Genomic DNA, 15,959 nt, shown 5'->3' with positions numbered 1-15,959 from the left:
CAGGCAAGCCACTACAGTAGGACAAACTGACAGACGTGTGGCGGAGTTATTGTGGTAGTGAATGTTGAGGTGGAATCCGTAGTGAAGACTGTGGTACTGATTGATGTACTGCTGCAATTATTTTGAATTATCTTCAGTATAATTTTACTTGCATGTTATATTAATGATGTTGTTCAATAATTCCCTCATTCTATTGGATCATGGATCATCCATGAGTCCCTTGAAACATGATCTGGTCATACTCATTCTTCTAGCACAAGTTCATGAAACAATGGGTAGCATATAGCAGCTCTCCAATCACTATTTGTGGGATGAAAGAACAATATTACATATTAGGCTGTTTTCAAACAACAATACATACCGGCACCATGCTAATCTGCATATACATACAATTTGTGTCTGTTGTGTTGCAGAAGTGTAAATGTAGCAACAGCTGTGGGTAAACTGTATTTAGGATTGAATTATCATAGTTCATAGCTGGAAAAGAATTCCTTAATAAATTTAAAGAAGAGAGTGAATAATGTACATTTTATGCTTCTGGTCAAAAGATAAAAAGTTTACAAGAGTGGGCATGAGATATAACCCTTAAATTTAGGAACTGAAATAAGAAAAGCAGGGAATCAACCTGAGTTCCAGTTCAGGTTCTATCAATAATTAGTTGAGCAACTATGGGCAAGTAATTTAGTATTTTGGACACTAGATTTTCCTTTCTGTAAGTTGAAATTTTGAGCTAGAATCGCTAAGGTTTTTTCATTACTATCTAAATATTTCCCTTGTTTAAAATATATCAGATAGCAACAGAAAGAATTAATTTTTTTTAATAAATAAAACTCTTGTGTAGATTAGTCATTAGAAAAGATGGTAGTAAAATTCCTTTTACTTATTTTTTTCCATTTTCTCATTTTAAATGGTACAAAATTTGAGTTTCTAAACTGGTCAGTATAGGAACTAAAAAAACAATAACTTTATTGTATGTAAGGATTGAAGCCATCTACTGTCATAAGGAGGCAGTTCAGGCAAAATGCTAATGTCAGCTTTATTTTAATTCCTTTTTTAATAAAAAACTACAGCTACAACATATAATATGCAAGTGCAGGTTTATGAACATTTTTGTAAATCTTTGAGAATGCTGTGGAGTTTTTTGTTTCTGTTTTGTTTTGCTGAAGCATGTAGAGATTTTTAAGGCATCTCTTAATTCCAAATTGAAATGCAAAAATAAAGCGCCTAAATGCCTCTCAAGCTGCATAAAAAATACCCAGCTGATGCATGAGAATTATAAAGATAATTTACACAGTTGGTGAAGAAAACAACTTATACTGAAAGGCAATTAAACAAGAGCTATATCTCCATAACACATTTAAAATAGGAAATATACAGGCAGAAAATCAAGTAATCATCGTTACTCTTACAATTGTCTGCCGGGATAGATTCTCTTAATATTCTGATATTGCTGCTTTTTTCTTGCCACCTTAAACAAGTCTTCTCAAACTTCCACATGCACATAACCACCTGGGGATCTTGTTAGAATGCAGGTTCGGATTCAGCGGTTGGGGTGAGGTCTTCGATGCTGCATTTCTAACCAAATCCCAGGAAATTCCCATGTTACTGGTCTTTGGATCAGATTTTAACTTTTGACAGCCAGGAGTTGAAACGGCAAAAGGCAAGAAGTACCAGGGTTGTCCTTTCTGTTTTGTTTTTTTTACCACCTAACCAAAACCCACACTGAAATTCTTAACTTACTTTGGGCTCTCCTCTTTGTTCTGACTTTCTCCTCACTAGAAGTATGCTTATTCCCACAAAACCAGAAGTTCATAAATACAGACACCTGTCATTATCTAGGATGCCACAGGTAAATATTATCTATGTAGCCCCCAAGCTACAACAAAGCAAAACAACCAGTTGCCATGGAGTCAATTCCAACTCACAGTGACCCCATGTGAGTCAGAGTAGAACTTGGCTCCTTAGGGGTTTTAATGGCTGTGACCTTTCGGAAGCAGATCGCCAGACCTTTCTTCCAAAGGGCTTCTGGTTGCCAAACTTTCACCAAGTGTTTAACTGTTTGTGCCACCTAAGTACTCCACCTTTAGTTTAAAACCAAACCCATTGCCGTTGAATGGATTCCGACTTACAGGACAGAGTAGCGCCAGCCCACAGAGTTTCCGAGGAGCAGATGGAGGATTCAAACTGCCACCTTTTGGTTAGCAGCTGAGCTCTTAACCACTGTGTCACCAGTGTCCAACCTAGGTTACACCACAAAAACACACACACCCGCCCCCAGTGCCGTCAACTAGGTTAGCAGTCCTTAAAAGAGTGGTTCCCTACCATGCTTGATGAGTTTTTTTTTTTTTTTTAATTGGGTCATGACTCTATTAAGGAGTAAATTGCACAAAAACCTAAAATGGTGAATAACTCAACAACCATTTCCATTTGGCTTTAGAATGTATTACAATAGAATTTCAGAAGACTTATTTTCTAATTACATTTTGCTTAAGGTAATATTAAAATAGATTTGTATGCTCTGAACATATACCAACTAACAGTGCTGGTGGAGGGGATGGGGGCAGGGGAGGTCTGCCTGAAAGCATGAGGAAGTATATGTAGGAGGTAGGTCTAGGATAAAATTTTTTCTATGGATGATACATCTGTGGAAAACCAGGATTTTGTTTGTCAAGTCCTTTGCAACTGGGTCTCAAATAATACAAATGAATATTCAATTATTTTACCTATTTCCAATGGGTCATTTGAAGTGCTGTTGTAGACCTTCCTGATTAAGACAAAACTTTTGGAAAAACTTAACCCAACAAATATTTTTGTGAAAAGCTCCACTGTATGTTTCGTTCTATATGAATAAATAAACCCACTATATTTAAAGCTTAACATATATAATGGAAAACCGTAAGATTATTACTCACTTCATAAAAAAAATAGCCAGTCATTGGACTGCTTTAAGTGGTTCATATATGTCACAGGGTTTGGAGTTACATATATTTAATTTACACATAATTTTCCAGGTAAACTCTTGCTCAAAGTGAAGCATATCTGTGGTAACGCTGCCAATTTGCCTTTTTTTTTTTTTTAATTACCTAAAAAGAGAACCTATTATCTACCCGAGTGTTTCCCAAATTGGCTTGAAAGTAAGAACCTCCTGAAGTGCTTGTTAAGACTATAGAGTCCCAGTCTCCTCCCTTAGAGATTCTGAATCAGTAGCTATGAGGTGAGGCCCAGGAATTTGCATATTTATTATCCATGCATTTTTTATGATTAGGCAAGTTTGGAAAACACTCATCTACTGAATAACGCTAGAATTTCTTAGCTTCACATCTAAAGCCCTCCATAGTCTGGCCTTAAGGTATAGTTCAAACTTATATCCTACAACATTAATGTATGTCTAAATTTATCTATTCATTATTCCTCAAATAGGTACTTTCCTCTCTTAGAGTTCTTCTCAAGCTGATCCCACTGCCTAGAATATCATACTTTCATATCTTTGTCCAAGTCCTATTTATCTTTCGAGGCTCAGCTCAAATTTTAACTTCTCTATAAAGGCTTCCCTGACCACATGGCCAGGATTATATTCGCTCTCTTATGTATTCCCAAGACTCTTTAAACTTCTATTGCAATGATTCTCAAAGTGTGGTCCCTGGACCACACATCAGCATCTCTTGGGAACTTGTTAGAAATGTAAATTCTCAAAATGAGACTAAAGAGGCACACCAGCGCAGGGGGAAGGGACTAGGAGGGAACAGGAAAGTTGGTAACAGGGAATCCAAGGTTGAGAAGGGAGAGTATTGGTATGTCGTGGGGTTGTTAACTAATATCATAGAAGAGTGTGTGTGCTGACCATTATAATGAAAAACTAGTTTGTTTTGTAAGCCTTCATCTAAAGTACAATTAAAAAAAAAAAAAGAAATGTGAATTCTCAGGTTCTGTAACACTCTGAAGTTTGAGAACCATTGCTCCAATGTATTCTACATTTTATTATTACTTTAACATATGTCTTAACTTCTCTACTAGAATGTAAAGTAAGTTCCATGAGAGCAGAAAGTATTTTCATCCTTTGCAGTGCCAAGTATCATGCTTTTCACTTAGCAGACCACAATAAGTCTAACTGATTTAACTTGATACTTCTTAGTGTCAAAGTCTGTGTATGCAAGATGAGTATACTGCGGTATACCAATTTTTCACTTTAATGGTGTTTAATAACCTTTAAAGGTTGTAGTATAATTGATTCAGTGGCAGAAACATACCGATTTGTGAAGATGGCTTATTTTTCAACATAGAGATAAAGCCTCTAATTTTTGTTCTAAGCTTCTAATCTATGTTTAATACATGTGGTGCTTCATAAATGTGTACTAATAAGGACAACAGCAATCTCGTCTGGGAGTTTTTTTTTTTTTTTTTACTTCTCTTGTCTCTAAGGCTTTTATGCTTACAGAATTTTTTTTTTCTAAAATTCCTTGAGTAGACTTCAACTTCATTCTGTAGCTATAAACAAGTTAGATAATAAGCATTGCTTAGATTGCCTACATGCTATTCAGTAACAAATAAAGTGTTGAGATATAATTTATTGGAAATAACGTGTAGTATTTTTTTGCTATAGTCAAAGTCAATGTAACAAAGTTTTGTTGAAAAACAAGCTAAAGGAAAACGGCAATCTATATCGATTCACGTTTTATTGTTGCTCAAAGTTATGTAACAACAGGTTCAGCAAGTTGTTGGATTGTTAAAGATCATTAGTAAAATACAAGAGAACAATATTGATGAACAAGCCATACAATAAGTACAGTCACTAACTAGCATTATTTTGCTTTTACAGAATACTTTTTTCTTGTTAAGAAAATATAAAAATGAGATTTTAAATTAGTTCCAGTCAAAATCCAGTTAATAACCAAAATAATTAATTCTAAGGGCAAATTAATTATCAGCTTACTAACAACAACAACAACAAAACCTGTAAAGTACTTTTCAAGAAGTTACAATATAATGGGAAAATAAATCTATCCAAATATTTTGTTGTAAAAAATTGGCAAAACTGATCAAATTCAAGAGAAAAAAATTGAACATTATGAACTACTTTTTAAAAATAAAAAGCATGTTTTGTGATAAGGTTCCTTTACACTTTATCTTACTAACATATGAGGCATTTTTATGTGTTTGTTTGCTTTAGAAAATGCCATCAAATATTCCCAGGAAAGACTTCATTTCATCAGCTGCATCATTAGGATGACACCTACTGGGAAAAAAGCAAACCTAAAAGTAATTTTTTGTAACATAATTTATTTTAAAAGACATAATAAATAATGTAATAATGAACATAAAATGGATAAACTTGAAGACTGTTATAAGGTTAATATAACAAATTAACTTCAACATGCATAACCTTGTAAGATATCTAGGAGGGGAGAGGGAGGCGGAGGGGATTAGACTTTGTAAAATGGTGGCCATGTGTCAGAGTTGACTCAAAGGCAGCAGGGGTTTTTTAAATGGTGAAAAGTAGGGACCAAATCTCTTAGATATTTCTTTTAACATACTGGAAATTAATGCTATTTAATCCAACTGTGAACATGTCTCTAATCTTTGACTTTTCAAGAAGGAGAGGGAAATTGCTACAGCATTACCCATAAAAATGGTTAGCATCAAGGGCACTGATTAAACTTAATCTGATTTTTCATTGAACCTTTTAAACTGTGAAAGAACTGGTTGGCTAAAATACAAATTGAACTTTGGAAGAATTAACTGACCTCATGTGATTTTGTACTTTATATAATCAATTAACTGTTTTGAGTGACTTTACACTTCAAATAATCAACTTAATGTATTTAAATTAGTAAAAAAGTTTATCAACTCAATATGATTTTAAATAACAACATTAAACATATAAATTCTCAAAAATCCAGATATTTGATGTTGTAAATCATTGTAAGACGCTTAGCTTACTATGGGTCCAACATTTCAATGTCTTTATTAAATAAATTGTTTAGGCTCTAATCTTTAAAATGAACCTTGGAACCAAGGGAAAAGGGAATGTTGAACTTCTTTGTGAAAGTTTTTATTGGTATAGCCTTGAAATATCTTTAAAGAGTTCTTACCTGAAATCAATTCCCTTTTTACATTCACTGTTTCTAATAAAAAAGTCCACTTTCTCAGCAAAATTTGAAGAATTTGATTTATTTTCAGAGTGAGGAAAGTATAATCTTTTAATCTCTGGTGAAAGACTTTGTTGTTTATTTTCTTGTAAACAGACCTATATTTTGAGGTAAAATATAGCAATTATTGAGAGTTTAACCATTCAGGCAAAATTTAAAAGAAAAACAAAGACATGTATCTTCTTACCATATTTGTACTTCCAGCTTGCTGAGGTAATTTTGTCATGGAGGATGCACTGAAATTGGAAATAACTGGCTCCTCATTTGCTGAAACAAAGCTAAAAATTAAAGCCAATTATTTATAAAATATAGCAAACGAGAAAAACCATTCTAATTTGGATCAATAATTATTCCTTTGACAATATGATTAAAGTTTATCATATTTACCATAAAAAACTGATGCTGTGTTTCTTAGACTCATGTAGAACTTGGTTTATCTCTTTTCCTTTAGACCAAATCACAATTTATATATTCCAAATAGGTAAGAATACCATTTTTAAGGGAATACAGAAATAATCATCCAACAATTTTTTTTTAATTAATTTTCATTAAGCTTCAAGTGAACATTTACCATTCCAGTCTGTCACATGTAGGTTTACATACATCTTACTCCCTTTTCCCACTTGCTCTCCCCCTATTGAGTCAGCCCTTTCAGTCTCTCATTTCGTGCCAATTTTGCCATCTTCCCTCTTTCTCTATCTTCCCATCCCCCCTCCAGTCAAGAGTTGCCAACACACTCTCCAGTGTCCACCTGATTTAATTAGCTCACTCTTCATCAGCATCTCTCTCCCCCCCTGCTGACCAGTCCTTTAAAAAATTAAGTCTTATGCTTAATTATCTATCCCCCAGAAATCTGTATATCTTTTCTAAATCTCACTGGCTTAACTTCTTTTTTTCATTGTACATACTTTCATATATTTTGAAAATTTTTAAATAATAATTCTTTAAGTATATATTATACATATATATTTATTAACATATATGATATATTGAAAAAGACAATTAGGAACTCCTAGACATCCCATCTTCCCTCAATAATCAGTTATATATTCATTCCCAGGAAGCTTAAAATTTTTTTTCAATTGTATTTTAGTTGAAGGAAGCTTATAATTTTAACCTAAACCATCTCTAAACGTAAGTTCCCTGAATTTCGTCTCATTGGATGAAGCTGAATTTATTTATTTTTTTGATATTTTTTTGTGTTTTAGGTGAAAGTTTACACAGCAACTTAGATTCCCCAATAATTCATACACAAATTGTTCTGTGACACTGGTTACAATCTCTGTATGTGTCAGCACTCTCACCATTTACACCTTACCTACCAACCACCCCTCCCCATTTCCATCCATCTTGTTTCCCTGTCCCTCCTGCTTTCTTGTCTTTGCTTTTGTGTAAATGTTGATTGTTTGGTTTCATATAGTTGATTGTTTAAAGGAGCACATTCCTCACGGGTGTTATTGTTTATTTTGTAGGCCAATCTATTGTTTGGCTGAAAGGTGACCTCTGGGAGTGGCTTCAGTTCCAAGTTAAAAGGGTATCTTTGGGTGATAGTCTCAGGGGTTCCCCCAGTCTCTATCAGTCCAGTAAGTCTGGTCTTTTTTATGAATTTGAGTTTTGTTCTACATTTTTCTCCCATTTTAACCAGGACCTTCTATTGTGTCCCTGGTCAGAACAGTCAGTAGTGGTAGCTGAGCACCACCTAGTTCTTCTGGTCTCAGACTAGAAGAGGTTGCGGTTTGTGTGAGCCACTAGTCCTGTGGCCTAATTTCCTCCTTGAAGTCTTTGGTTTCCTTCATTCTCTTTTGCTCTTGACGAAGAGACCAACAGTTGTATCTTACTTAGATGACCACTTGCAAGCATTTAAGACCCCAGATACTGCTCACCAAACTAGGATGTAGAACATTATCTTTACGAACTAAATTATACCATTTGACCTAGTTGTCCCCCAAGACTATGGTCCTGAGCCTTCAAATCCAGTGAGTCAATTCCATGAGGTATTTGGGTATAACTGTGTCCCCTATGTGCTGCTCTATTATATATATATGAATATATATGCAGCACCTACAAACATATATATACATAAGCCCACAAATATACCTATATATGCATGTGCATGTACACCTATGTAACAACTCATATGTTTTTTGCTTATTACTGTTATTGCAAAATTGTATATGTTATAGCATTTACTGTAGCTCTCTGTTACTCTTACGTACCTTCCAATGTCTTCATTTGCCTTGGTCAAGTTGTATTGACTTCCCCCATATTGTGTATTGCCTTTACTATCACCAGAATTAACACGTGTCTACTATCTAATGATTCCCCATCCCTCCCTCTCCCATATCTGGTAACCATCAAAGAATGTTGCTTTCTGTGTGTATACCTACTCTTGACTTTTTATAAAAGTGGTATCATGTAATATTTGTACTTTTGTGTTTATCTCACTTACCATAATGTCCTCCATATTCATCCATGTTATAAAATGTTTTGCAGACTCATCATTATTCTTTATTATTGCTTTGCTTAACTTTTAACCTCTTTTCCCTATTCCAGTCTTACTGTAGTTGGACATCTCTAGTTATCTTCTGATGTATAACTGCTCTGTACACTAGAATCCATTCACCCTTAACCTTCTATATTAAATTCATTCATTAAAAACATTCATTGTTCACAACCATATGCCAGATATTATACTAGGAGCTGGGTATAAAGTGGTAAACAAATCCTCAGGAAGTTACCATCTAGTAGAAGAGCAGACAATGAATAAACAATAAATATACACATAAGTATAAATTCTTAAATGAGATGAAGGAAATGAACTGGTTAATGTGATAGTATGGAGACATAAACCCTCTCTGAGGAGGTGACAATGTAAGTTGACAGTTGAAGGCTAAACAGTGACAGCCATGCAAGGGGCCAATGAAGAGTAGGCAGGGACAGGGGAGAATTGCATATATTCATAGGATTGTTATCTTTTTTGTCTTTGGTTAATAAATATCATACATACATGGCATGGAATTAAAATAGTAAAACAAATATAAAATAAAAAGCAAGTCTACCTCCCACATCAGATCCTCAGGTCCCACAAACCCTCTTCCCAAAGGCAACTTCTGGTACAAGCTTCTCAGAGCCTTCTTGATAGGATCTGTTTTTAAATGCACTTACCTTCTGTTGGTCACTTCTAAACTGTTTCAAAATTATTTGTACTTTTCTAAAGGTTTCATGCACAAAACTTGTCACATGCCTTGCTATAGTCCTACTTGTGTACTACCTATTTTTTATTTCTCTACCCCACAGCATTTGTTTCACTTACATCTGTTTATTCTGTATGACTCAGAGTTGGAACCAACAAATGGGAGTGGTAAAAAGACAAATTTTAGGTAGATAATTTACAAAGTTCTGAATGGTCTGAGAGATCCAAACATGGAACAAGTGACTTTGGAGCGAATGAGCTCCTGGTCCCTGGAGTTGTTGGTAGAGATGGCGTGACTACTTGCCAGTGACGTTGGATGGTGATTCGAGGATCCAGTGGTGGAGGTACTAAATGGCATTTAAACTTCCCTTCAGCTTGGAAATTCTCTGAAATCTATGGTTCTGTTATCCTGATGCTAATGATCAGTAAGATGATTAAATAATAGCAATAATTCCCTGAAACACCACAAATATAGTATTTTCCAAAGGAGAAATAAATAATTCTTAATTAGAAAATTGGACCCTGAATAAGAAGTTGTCAGTATTTCCTCTCTTTGGGGGAAGTGTTGGCTATGGCTACAATTTATCTTGCTTGACTTTTAATCAAGTGCAATGTTGCCAAATGCATTTTGGACTTTGGCAAAGGTACTCCAAATTGACAGTTTCTAAAACCATTATTGCTTTCCTTTCCAAATCTCTTATGCTTTCTATATCCTCAGATAATAACATCTCCATCTATCAGTTGCTAGGCTAAAAAACTTGTATTCATCATTAATTCTTCCTTCTTCCTTAATACCAGACATCAACTGCCAAATCACATCTGCTTTATCTCTGAAATGTTTAAAAAATCCAACCCTACCTCTCTATCACTCTGCCTTAGTTTAGGTCTCATCGAAGCCTGCCTTTCTCACTGGCTGCCATGCTTCTGGTGGCTCCACATTCTAAAATTCACTCTACATATTGCTGCTAGAATTTTTTCTGATGTAATTGTTTTTCCTATGCTTAAATATCTTGGGTAGCTCATCACTCTCTACCATGGAGATCAAAAACCAATGGCCCATGGGCTATATCAGGTCTACAGACTATTACATTTAAAAAAATCAGTTGTCAAAAATTTAAAAATCACAATAGATAAGTGGTAACATTGGTGAAGGGTAAGACAGTACACAATGCTTGGGAAGTTAGCACAGCTTGACCAAGGCAAGATCTTGGAAGATTCATAGACACATCCAAACTCCATGAGGGACCAAATTACAGGACTGAAGGCTAGGAACCATGGCCTTGGAGGACATCTAGCTCAACTGACATAACATAGTTTATAAAGAAAACGTTCTACATCCTACTTTGGTGAGTAGTATCTGGGGTCTTAAAAGCTTGTGAGTGGCCATCTAAGATACTCCACTGGTCCCAACCAGTCTGGAGCAGGGTAGAATGAAGAAAATCAAAGACACAAGGGAAATATTAGTCCAAAGGACTAATGAACCACAACTACCACAGCCTCCACCAGACTGAGTCTAGCAAAACTAGATGGTGCCCAGCTACCACCACTGACTGCTCTGACAAGAACTACAATAGTGGGTCCCAAACATAGCTGGAGAAAAATGTAGAACAAAATCCTAACTCACAATAAAAGACCAGACTTACTGGTCTGACAGAGACTGGAGAAACCCCAAGAGTATGGCCACTGATCACCCTTTTAACTCACTATTGAAGTCACCCCTGCAGTTCACACTTCAGCCAAAGATTAGGCAGGCACATAAAACAAAATCAGACTGAACAGGCACACCAGCCCAGCAGCAAGGACAAGAAGGCAGAAGGGGACATGAAAATTGGTAATGGGGAACCCAAGGTCAAGAAGGGGAGAGTGGTGATATGTTGTGGGGTTGGCAGCCAATGTCACAAAATGATATGTGTACTAATTGTTTAATAAGACACCAATTTGCTCTGTAAAGCTTCATCTAAAGTAAAATTTAAAAAGGGTGAAAAAAAAATCAGGAGATTGTCATGTAAAATTTCTTATTTCTAGCTTTGTTGTCAGCTTGTTATCGGAATATTTGAGAACAATGGACTCACATTTCCTGTACAGCAATAACTGGATGGAGCTGAGCAGTGGTTGCTACCCTTAGATGGGGCTCTCTAGATTTGGTGTTGGCCTACCAAATCCTAAAGGCACATGACCTTGTGACCCTGACCTACTGGATATGTTTCTGTCTAAGTATGGTGTTCAAGGCCCTTCCCAATCAGGTCTTGGAGATCTTAGCCTTAATGCTGTAGCCCCACATACTGCACTTTACTGATCCTTGAGCTTGGTATGCAGTTTGAAGCTTTATTCCTTTATAGATACTTCTTTCTACCTGGAATGTTATCCTCTTCTTTTCCATCTGTCAAACTCTTATTCATTTTTCAAGGCTTGTAAAATATGAAGATTCCTGGGGTCCAGCTCCAGAGACTATAATTCAGCAAGTATACAATGGGTCCAGGAATGTGTATTTTAAATAAGCACCCTTAGGGGATTCTGATGCAGGTGGTCTGACAACAGCACTTAGAAAAACACAGCTCTAAGATTAAGAGGGTTTAGGTTGGCTAATACCTTATAGCTTCTCTGACATCTAATGACTTGATCTCCAACTCCAATTACATGTCAAGAGGATATAAAATCGGAATTATTCCAAACTAAAGTTCTAAAACTTGCCTTTTTGACATTTCTCTTTGGAACTGGCTCTTTGACTCTTGGAGGGTTAGCTTATGTCCTCTGGTACTTGAATTCAAAGTGTTTCCAAATCCTATATAAAGAGATAACAGGTTGAAACAAAACACCAGGAAACAGCTAAATAGCGCTTTTTACAAGTTTTACAAAGGCTCTCTCTAACTGATATGATCTGATTAGGTGTATAAGGAAAGAATAAATAATTCTTGTCAACAATCAAATTTAGTTTGCTTAGAGAAATAAGGGATCAAACCTAAGGAAGCCAAACTACAAAACACATAGGTTAGCTTCTTTGGGTTCAAAGGATGCAAAGCTACTATTATTTTTTTTTAATTCATATAAATAATCAAGTATAAGATCACTCAATATTTTCAATGATCTGGATGTAATAAGTTCATTTTAAGTGCTATAAATGCGGGGAAAATAATTTACTGAGGCTGATTTTCCCAGTGCCAAAGCTATGCCCTCATAGAAGGCTATCTCCAAGCATCAGTGCACGTTGCCTACTAACTTGCAATACTTTTGAACTTTTAACCTAGGGTAGGTTAAAACTGGTAGTCCAATGACATAGGAAACTGTCTCTATTGACCCCATGTCATGGAGATTTTCCAAGTCGGAACTGACTGGATGGCAATGGGTTTTTTTTTTTTTTTTAATTTTGTGAAGGTGGATAAATCCTGTTCCTTTGGAAGGAGTATTCACTCTTTAGGTCATTCTTAAGGCCTGAAACAAAAATATCTGGAACTCTAACTGCTTCTCTTAGAAAGATTGTACTTAAAAAAGAAAAAAAGAGCATGGAGCATATTAGGAGGTAACTATAATTGTGGGAATAGGTGTCTGCACTGAAAAAGTTGAGGGACTGATTTCCTTCTGTCAGTCCTCATGGAAGAGAGGATCTCCAGCCTGTCATATACTTACCAAGACTGTAACTTTTCTATTTTAGTGAAATAGAGTGAATGAGCCCATAACTCAAAGAATTAAGTCTCATTATTTTTGGATTGTATATGGTTTACATACAATATCCAATACAGGAGAAACTAATCTTTTTTTTTTCTAATACAAATAAAAGTTGTCTTTTATTTTCTTTGCCAGCAGATGAGTCATTTTTAAAATGAAATATTTTTGTCCTTCACAAATATTAACAGACCATTGTGTTCTCAGAATGAAGAGCAGTAAAGTTTGTTTTAGGTAAGGCTTCGAACCAGTTCTTTGCGGCTCAATCATGGCCAAGGAAGCCACACTGGTCCAGACCTGAATTTTTAAAATTTGGGTTAGCTGGAACCATAACCAGAACAGGAAAAATCATATGAGCTGAAGCCCTGTTAGAAACTTTATTTCCCTCTTAGAAAACAAGGGGGCAGCATACGCGTTGCATGGGCAACCAAATCTCCCACCTGCGGAATACTGCGTAGAGTTGGAAACACCGGTGCCCTACTCAAAGATGATGGCTGACTGCGCAGTTTTGAATGTGTGTCCCTTCCCTCAGTTCTGGAAATAATCCAATCGCATGCACCAGGCTCCTGAAATGGCTCACTATGCCTCTTCCGAGTCTCCCATTCCAGGCTACGACCCATAATTTTTCCCTTTTGCTTTCGGATCACCCAAATTAAAAAAACACAGGTCTGTTCCGGTTTTGCTTTATGGTCATGACTGAACCGGTTCAGAGCTCTGGTTTTATGAGAGAAAATTCAATCAACAATCTGAATTTGAATACTGTGTCAATAAAGACTTTGCATTAGAATATAAAAAGCTCATTTACTATATCATCGTAATGTAAAAACCTTATTTAATAACCTGTAATGTCCTTGGTAGGGAAGGGGAATGCTGTTTGTGGAAGGGTCATATTATCAGGTTTGCTAAAAATTACAATATTAAGAAACCCAAGCTAATTAAACAAGCACACATAAAAGGCAGGGAAAATTAGTCCCGGAAGCCAAACTAAAAATATCAAAAGAATTTCTCATGAAATTATTTCATGCTAAAATACAATTTTACCTGATGTGTCTGTCTTGTCAGTTTCAGTTGAAAAGCTAGTCGCTTCTATTAAATTTTCATCATCAAAATCATCCCAAACTTCATTTCCCAATTCAAAGTTCACATTCAAAACTTCTGAAAATGAGGAGTTGCTTTTAGCCACATCTGTCAAATTTTGGTTTCCAGATGCAAAATTTCTGTTAGACAGCATTGTTTGAGGAGCTTTCTCATTTGAAGCTCTAGGATGGTTCCATCTAGAAAAATCTGTTATGTATAGACATAAAAGGGTATAGGTATTTTTTAAAGCACAAGCATCATTATTGATACATCAAACACATCTTTCAAATACTAAACAGATGTCTTGAGCAGCAGTTCTCAAAAGCGTTGGGTCAAGCATTGTTGAATATTGTGTTAACCAATTCTATTTACTGTATTTACATGTACTAATAGTTGGACTACTTAATTTGCAATGAATTCTTTTAAACAGAATTAATTTTTCCTCTTAACTCCTATACAGAATGATCCTACTCCAAGACTGGATTAAAACAGCTTCTAAAATGGTCTTCCTCCCTCTAGCTTTTCTTGTTACAAGCTAATATGAATATTGTTATGAAATATATTTGTCCAAAATATAAAATTTATTTTTCTCCTCTTAAAAAATCCTCAGTGCTCTCCACTGTTTATAGCCTTGTTTTAGAGAAAACTAAAAAAAAAAAAAAAAAGAACCACCAGGTGCTGTTGAGTCAATTCTGACTCATCACGACAGTACTGGACAGACCAGAACTGTTCCACAGAGTTTCCAAGGAGCACCTGGCGGATTTGAACTGCCGACCCTTTGGTTAGCAGCCGTAGCACCTAACCACTACGCCACCAGGGTTTCCTAGAGAAGACTACATGGGTAAAAATTCCACCTCTCTCATTTACTAGTTATATGATCTTGGACAAGTAATTTAAACTCCCTAAGTCTCGTTTTCTCTTTTGCAAAATGGGAATAATAATAGTATCTACCTCACAAGACTGTTATGGAGACTAAATGTCTGTACTTGCGCAGTTTCACATAGTAGTGTGTTGATAAATGTTTAATAAACACCTCTCCAAAATATATATGCATATACATTTATGACTATATAAGTCTCTCATAAATTTTACTGATATAAAAGATACACAGCACACAATTTACAAATAATCATAAAATATACAGTACGCTTTTTTTTTTTTTAACAGCAAATTCTATATATCTAATTGATTCTCAAAGAATGCTCTCACTGAGTTTTGCCAAACTCCTGTAGCTGTGGTCAATCAATGGCTGCAACTGACAAATGAGTGTAGTTCTCATATGAATACTATCTGATATTTTTGTCGACTTTAACAAGTAAAATGAAACAACAGAGACATACACTGCAACTTCACTCATTCATCATGGATTTAAGCAACTTCTTTTGCTGAATTAGTAGTTTTCAAATACCAGAAGAATATTTCCTCAATTTTTTTGTGCTATTCACAATGTACACAATAGACACAAAACAGTTAAGTTTAATGGGCATTATTAACATTTTCTCTACGACTGCTTAAGTATGGAGTCCTGGTGGCACAGTGGTTAACAGCTTGGCGGCTAACCAAAAGGTCAGCAGCTTGAATTCACCAGCCACTCCTTGGAAACCCTATGGGGCAGTTCTACTCTGTTCCTATGAGGTTGCTACGAGTCAGAATCGATTTGACGGCAAAGAGTTTGGTTTTGGTTTTAGTCTTAAGTATAAACAATCAAAAAACCAAATCCTGATTTGTAGTGTTTGCTGATTCCCATGATGTAAACACACCTACCATAACTGATTTAAAGCTACCAATGTGGCTTCCCTGAACTCAAGGCTGGGAAGAGATGCACAGTGGCACGCCACTATACAGGAGGGATAGAGAGCAAAGAACAGATACAAGAGATGTTT

General features: G+C 35.6%; 1 protein-coding gene across 4 annotated transcripts in view; it reads right to left on the bottom strand.

Annotated features, from left to right (window-relative positions):
• Window positions 1-5,005: 5,005 nt before the first annotated feature.
• The window catches only part of HFM1 (helicase for meiosis 1), a 141,150-nt gene continuing 130,196 nt past the window's right edge, over window positions 5,006-15,959 (bottom strand). For all 4 annotated transcript variants that reach the window (XM_049879827.1, XM_049879828.1, XM_049879830.1 and 1 more), the window contains 5 exons: window positions 14,041-14,283; window positions 12,031-12,121; window positions 6,334-6,424; window positions 6,090-6,244; window positions 5,006-5,233 (listed from right to left, as the gene is read on the bottom strand). In XM_049879827.1, coding sequence (XP_049735784.1) covers window positions 5,164-5,233; window positions 6,090-6,244; window positions 6,334-6,424; window positions 12,031-12,121; window positions 14,041-14,283 — 650 coding nt within the window. In that variant the 3' untranslated portion in view covers window positions 5,006-5,163. The remainder of the gene's footprint in view (window positions 5,234-6,089; window positions 6,245-6,333; window positions 6,425-12,030; window positions 12,122-14,040; window positions 14,284-15,959) is intronic.

This window comes from Elephas maximus, chromosome 3, assembly GCF_024166365.1.
Source record: "Elephas maximus indicus isolate mEleMax1 chromosome 3, mEleMax1 primary haplotype, whole genome shotgun sequence".
Classification (NCBI taxonomy): Eukaryota; Metazoa; Chordata; class Mammalia; order Proboscidea; family Elephantidae; genus Elephas; species Elephas maximus.
The sequence above is the reverse complement of the archived record's forward strand: the minus strand, read 5'-3'. Positions and strand labels throughout refer to the sequence as shown.